At 59.0% G+C, this 6,673-nt stretch overlaps 2 protein-coding genes across 2 annotated transcripts in view; both read left to right on the top strand.

The window, feature by feature from the left end:
- The window catches only part of LOC144724738 (cornifelin homolog), a 5,880-nt gene extending 4,948 nt beyond the window's left edge, over nucleotides 1-932 (top strand). Inside the window, exon 3 of the mRNA XM_078604105.1 lies at nucleotides 84-932. Coding sequence (XP_078460231.1) covers nucleotides 84-128 — 45 coding nt within the window. The 3' untranslated portion in view covers nucleotides 129-932. The remainder of the gene's footprint in view (nucleotides 1-83) is intronic.
- Nucleotides 933-1,493: 561 nt separating this feature from the next.
- LOC144724736 (uncharacterized) overlaps nucleotides 1,494-6,673 on the top strand; it is a 25,314-nt gene continuing 20,134 nt past the window's right edge. Inside the window, exon 1 of the mRNA XM_078604101.1 lies at nucleotides 1,494-1,642. The gene's annotated coding sequence lies outside the window, so the exon portion shown is untranslated. The remainder of the gene's footprint in view (nucleotides 1,643-6,673) is intronic.

Here is a 6,673-nt window from a genome sequence, read left to right on the forward strand (position 1 = left end):
TAGTGGCGAATGGCGGTTGTTGTTGTTGTTGTTGTGTGTCAGTCTGCGTGAATTTCACGTGGCTCGTCTCGCTCTGTTCCCAGGAGCTCAAAGAACCCCCGGCTCAACAACCCATACAGAGGTCGTAGACACCCAGCAGCACCGGCGCCCTGCATCAACACTCTGGAGCCAGCCACCCAACAGCTCCAGCGTCATCTCACTCCCAGCGCCATCTCACTCCCTACATCTCACTCCAGCACCATCTCACTCCCAGCACCATCTCACTCCAGCACCATCTCACTCCAGCGTCATGTCACTCCCAGTACCATCTCACCCCCTACATCTCACTCCCAGCACCATCTCACTCCCAGCGTCATCTCACTCCTAGCGTCATCTCACTCCAGCACCATCTCACCCCCTACATCTCACTCCTAGCGTCATCTCACTCCCAGCACCATCTCACCCCCTACATCTCACTCCAGCACCATCTCACTCCCAGCGTCATCTCTCACTCCTAGCGTCATCTCACTCCCTACATCTCACTCCTAGCGTCATCTCACTCCCAGCACCATCTCACCCCCTACATCTCACTCCCATCAATACCTCACCCGCCGAGGTCCTGGCTTCAATCCGGGATGTCGGCGCCCCTCTGCTTTGAACTTCTCTCGCACCGCGCGCAGCACCCGCGCGGGGGAAGGACATCAAACGAAGCAAACTAAACATATTTAATGGGGTTCTCAATTAAAGCAAGCTGATGGTGTATATTTATATACAATTATACCTCAATTACAGTACATATATATATACATCTGTTCATCACAGTCTATATAATGTATATCATCTTGATTGACGTGTGACGAGCGATCTCGTCGTAGAGTGTGGCGAATTCGGCCTCTGGTCGTGTCAATCACGCGGGTGTCACGAACTGTGCCAATAAAACACTCCCCCCGTGAGCCGTGCCTCGTGCTCGTCCTTTGTGCACGCCGTGAGATGGTCGCGGGATGTGCTGCTAGCGAGGAGCATCGTTCAATGCCGACACGGAACACGGTCGGGTATGGGTGGCCATCACCCCGCGCGGCACCTTTGTCTCCCCAGTACTGATCTTAGCATACGGCACCAGGTGCTCATTTAAGGCCGAGTTGAGTTCGGGGAGGGCCAGTATTGGGTGGAAATATTCACCACTGCTGTTGATTGTGAGCGGGAATCGAACTCGAAAGGCCGGGTTCACAGCGCAGTGCGTTAACCACTGCGCCACCGATCCCGCCACACGGACACAAGCACAGACACAGACACACAGACACAAGACACACAGACACACAAAGACAACAATCCCTCGTGTAGCCCCACGCAGCACTTGCGAGAGGAGTGCAATGACTCACGACTGGCTCGCTCATTCGCCTCGGGGCTCTTGATTGGAAGCGCCACGCCTGATGAATCTGGCAACACGTGCAGTTAATCAGCTACCCCGATTGCTCATACAATTAACGATTACATAATTATGGTAACATAATTATATAATTGTAGCTGCCGCCGGGTCGCAACGTGCGAGGTGAATGAATCAGCTGATCTCTCCCATTCCTGCACGATCTCTCACACAGAGAAGGCGACACAGCGACCCGTGAGGACAGCGAGGCTGTTGCGAGCACCTATTGAGGCCTCCACCGTAAGTCGGAACAGCCCGGACCGCAACTGTGCACTTACCATGTGCTATGAAGGGACATTGCCCGAAACGTTGCCTTTCATACATTGTTTCCATGAAGTGTGTTAGGTTCGTGTCGTTGTCCGCGCCTTGTGCACCGCTGCCGACTGCGAGAACGACTTTGTTCCAAGTTGGGCCGAGCCGAGCTCGGGATGGCCCGGCCCTGCTTTGGAGACTCCATTACCTCGGGTGTCGTGCGTGGCTGTGACTCCAGCCTGGCCATTGGGCCAACAATATTAATGCTGGGTGGGCTTCCCCTAGGTCGACTCGGGATAAAATTGTAGGGTTCTTTTGTGCGGCGCTTTGGTCGTGATCCTTAGCAATGGAGATACAAAGGCGGCCGTGCGTGGGTCCGTCCTGTCGATTTGACCACGCCGACGTTAATTGGTGCTCGCAAACGGGGCTCTGCTGACCATCTCTTATCCCACGCTGTGTGATCACTGCCGCTGTTCGTGTGAGTGCGCGTGTGCGAGTGAGTGCGCGTGTGCGAGTGAGTGCGCGTGTGCGAGTGAGTGAGTGCGCACCGCCAGCGATCTACTGGCTTCAGCGTCAGTCCACAGCAGCGAGTTTCTCTGTTAGATGATGATGCTGCTGCTGATGATGGTGATGCTGCTGCTGATGGGAAGGGAGTCGTGCGTGCGATTCTTGAGTAGCGCGCGGCTCGGGCCGACGGCGCTCCGGGCCGCGGCCGCCCGCGGAGTCCACGCGGCATCGTGGGGCCAGGCCACGCGAGCTCCTGGGCGAGAAGATTCGCAAATAGCCGAGTGCGACTGCGCCACTCGACTCCCTATCGGAGATGCGCAATGGGAAAAGGCCGCAGAGTCGTTATGCCCAGGACTAGTGTTGTTGGAGGGGGGTCGGCGTTAGATGATGAACGAACGAGGTGGGGATGCGAGCGGACTGGAGCGCTGTGGCAAGGGCGACATGGGCGACCGTCCTCGCCGCCGCGTCGAGAGCGAGGAGCGCGCCGGCTCCGCGTGCGCCGCTGGCGAGCTGCTGCTGCTGCCTCTGCAGAACGCGCGGGGCGCGCAGAAGGCGCCACGCGAGCTGAGAAGTGCGCAGAGAAACACGAGGAAGCGCATAGCCGGCATGGCAGGTGCGCGAGATAAAGAGTGAAAGACAGAGGGATTAGGTGACAAAGAATCCTGCCCGCTAAAAATATCGTGTTTGTCGTTCCGAGGCTTGCGGAACCATGTCTCGTCAGCTTGCCTGTCGGCAGCGAACCAGAGATCGTTTTCATGGCCCCGATTTGCACCGATTCATGATGTGTTTCTGTTGGGTTGCATCGTGTGGGTCCGGTGCCAGTTTTAATCAGTACCCTCCGCCACCCAGCGACAGCAAATCAAGTCGCCACATGATGGGGAAATGTGCCAAGTCATTTGGTTTATATGGGCAACACCGAAGGATGAGGAGGGATGTTGATAAGCCCAAGCATAATTTGACAATTTTATATCCCGAAGTTTCGCTGGAGATTGCGCTCGGCATCATCAGGTGTCAACGAATTTGGATTCTTGCGAGAGCTTTGGTGTCTTTGTGTAGCTCTGTAGAGTTGCGGTGTCTTTGTGAAGCTCTGTAGAGTTGCGGTGTCTTTGTGTAGCTCTGTAGAGAGTTGCGGTGTCTTTGTGGCGCTCTGTAGAGAGTTGCGGTGTCTTTGTGGCGCTCTGTAGAGAGTTGCGGTGTCCTTTGTGGCGCTCTGTAGAGAGTTGCGGTGTCTTTGTGGCGCTCTGTAGAGAGTTGCGGTGTCTTTGTGGCGCTCTGTAGAGAGTTGCGGGGCGTCTTTGTGTAGCTCTGTAGAGAGTTGCGGTGTCTTTGTGTAGCTCTGTAGAGAGTTGCGTTGTCTTTGTGTAGCTCTGTAGAGAGTTGCGGTGTCTTTGTGTAGCTCTGTAGAGAGTTGCAGTGTCTGTCTGTGGCGCGATTGACCGTCGCTCGCGGACGCTGAATGCAATCTCCAGCGAAATCTCGGAAAGAGAATTGTCGACTGGTGCTCGATCTGCCACATTCCTCCTCCCGGTGTTGCTGAAAACCCGAAGCATTTTGGGCACCTTCCCCCCCCCCTGCCGTGACGGCGACCTGGGCTGGCTCTGCCGGCTGCTGGAGCCGGGTTCCAGCTGCAGGCCGCCGGCATGAGACCTACACGACGATCTGACCGACAGAAGCAAACTGCGACTCTGCGAGCGGCGTGTGAGACACATTCGGCCGGGCTGCCACAGCGAGACTGCGCGAAGCGTCGCTCAAGATCTGTGCGACGTTGTTCGTCGTGACCCGTACACGAGGCCGACCAACACCGATGTCCACCCCGATGGGCCAGCTCCGCCAGGTTCACTCGGGGAGACTCTGGCAGACTCTGGGACTCTGCAAGGGTCGTCTGGCGCCTGCGTTTCTCTGTTTAGATGTCACCGGACAGAGTGCCTGCTGACATCTCCCGCAGGAAGCGATGCATCACCACGTCGTGTCAGAGAACGTCCCGCGAAAGCAGCTGTCACAGAACGACTCCTGAGGTCCCTTCACGCGGCTCTCGCCCACACTCGGGGCGCCCTGCTCCAGGGAGATGTTCTCCATCGGCGCATCGGTCACCCAACCCCGTCGCACCCCAACTGCCTCGGGTTTCCTCCCACGTGTACCCACACTCGTCATCGGTGGGGTTGGTCAAACATCCCAAGATCGGACCCCAGAGCTTGAGCATTCGTTGGTGGCGCCGGTCCCGGCTGCCTTCCCGCTGCTCCGTGTGTCCCTGCGCCTCCGCAAGAAAACGCTGCGCGTCGCCAGTCCCGCGGCAGACTCTTGAGATGCGGTTGGCGTCAATGACGCTGCACGACACGCGGCGGGCATGTTGTTCTTTAGCATTCCTGGTTCGTACCGGCGAGCCAGGCTCAACCACGCGGGGTCGAGACCCGGACCTCGGCGGTGCCGGCTCAACGCTCGAATCTCCGAGCCAGCCGGCCACCTCTGCTCCCTCTGCTCCCCCTGTTTCTGGGTGCACTTCTAAAATGCGTCGATATGGGCATAGGCCGCCACCGCGATTACTGGATGCACGATGGGAATGCGCAGACTGGCGTGATATTTCCCCGTCGTGTGTTCTATCATCATCAGCGCGTGCACCATGAGAATGTGGAGGGACGAGCGGTTGTCCGCCGTGTTTAATGGGGTGCACTTTGAACAAAGAAGGGAGTTGGGGAGGGGGGGCATGTTGTTGCTAGATGCACGGTGGGAATGTGCAGGCGGATTGCACGAGGAAGTTTGTCGCTTCGCGTGTTGTCTTTGTCTTTGTGCAACGACAGCCGAGCTGACGGACGGACCGCCATGGCACGATGAGGGGGGGGGGGCGCGCCTCGTTCACTTCGCTTTTCTGAGTTTCTCGAATCGCTGGAATTCCTCGATAACCTCGTTGATCAACAACTCGTCTCGGTGGTCACGGTGTCCCATGGGCTGCATCGGGCTGGGTCTGAGTGCCTGGGTGGGTGTCCACCGCTCACAAGCAGCGGGGCGGGGGGTGCCGTCGTCGTCGTCTGCTGCTGCTGCTGCGTGGTGTGGCGTGGTGTGGGCAGCAGAGGGCGGTGCAGCGCAATCCAGCGCAGTGCTGCCGCGCGAGTGGCGGTGGTGGGGAGTGGTGGTGGTGGTGGGGGGGTGGTGGTGGGGAGTGGTGATGGTGGTGGGGAGTGGTGATGGTGGTGGGGAGTGGTGATGGTGGTGGGGAGTGGTGATGGTGGTGGGGAGTGGTGATGGTGGTGATGGTGGTGGGGAGTGGTGATGGTGGTGGGGAGTGGTGATGGTGGTGGGGAGTGGTGATGGTGGTGGGGAGTGGTGATGGTGGTGGGGAGTGGTGATGGTGGTGGGAGTGGTGATGGTGGTGGGGAGTGGTGATGGTGGTGGGGAGTGGTGATGGTGGTGGGAGTGGTGATGGTGGTGGGGAGTGGTGATGGTGGTGGGGAGTGGTGGTGGTGGTGGGGAGTGGTGGTGGTGGTGGGGAGTGGTGGTGGTGGTGGGGAGTGGGTGGTGGTGGGTGGTGGGGGAGTGGTGGTGGTGGTGGTGGGAGTGGTGGTGGTGGTGGTGGTGGTGGTGGTGGGTGGTGGTGGTGGTGGGAGTGGTGGTGTGGTGAGTGGTGTGGTGGTGGTGGAGTGGTGATGGTGGTGGGAGTGGTGATGGTGGTGGGAGTGGTGATGGTGGTGGGGAGTGGTGATGGTGGTGGGGAGTGGTGATGGTGGTGGGGAGTGGTGATGGTGGTGGGGAGTGGTGATGGTGGTGGGGAGTGGTGATGGTGGTGGGGAGTGGTGATGGTGGTGGGGGAGTGGTGATGGTGGTGGGGAGTGGTGATGGTGGTGGGGAGTGGTGGATGGTGGGTGGTGGGAGTGGTGATGGTGGTGGGGAGTGGTGATGGTGGTGGGGAGTGGTGATGGTGGTGGGGAGTGGTGATGGTGGTGGGGAGTGGTGATGGTGGTGGGAGTGGTGATGGTGGTGGGGAGTGGTGATGGTGTGGGGAGTGGTGATGGTGGTGGGGAGTGGTGATGGTGGTGGGGAGTGGGTGATGGTGGTGGGGAGTGGTGATGGTGGTGGGGAGTGGTGATGGTGGTGGGGAGTGGTGTGATGGTGGTGGGGAGTGGTGATGGTGGTGGGGAGTGGTGATGGTGGTGGGGAGTGGTGATGGTGGTGGGGAGTGGTGATGGTGGTGGGAGTGGTGATGGTGGGTGGGGAGTGGTGATGGTGGTGGGGAGTGGTGATGGTGGTGGGGAGTGGTGATGGTGGTGGGGAGTGGTGATGGTGGTGGGGAGTGGTGATGTGGTGGTGGGGGGAGTGGTGATGGTGGTGGGAGTGGTGATGGTGGTGGGGAGTGGTGATGGTGTGTGGGGGGTGGTGATGGTGGTGGGGAGTGGTGATGGGTGGTGGGGAGTGGTGATGGTGGTGGGGAGTGGTGATGGTGGTGGGGTGTGGTGATGGTGTGGGGAGTGGTGATGGGTGGTGGGGGAGTGTGATGGTGGTGGGTGGTGGGGAGTGGTGATG

This window comes from Lampetra planeri, chromosome 21 (genome assembly GCF_965212315.1).
Source record: "Lampetra planeri chromosome 21, kcLamPlan1.2.h2, whole genome shotgun sequence".
Taxonomy (NCBI): Eukaryota; Metazoa; Chordata; class Hyperoartia; order Petromyzontiformes; family Petromyzontidae; genus Lampetra; species Lampetra planeri.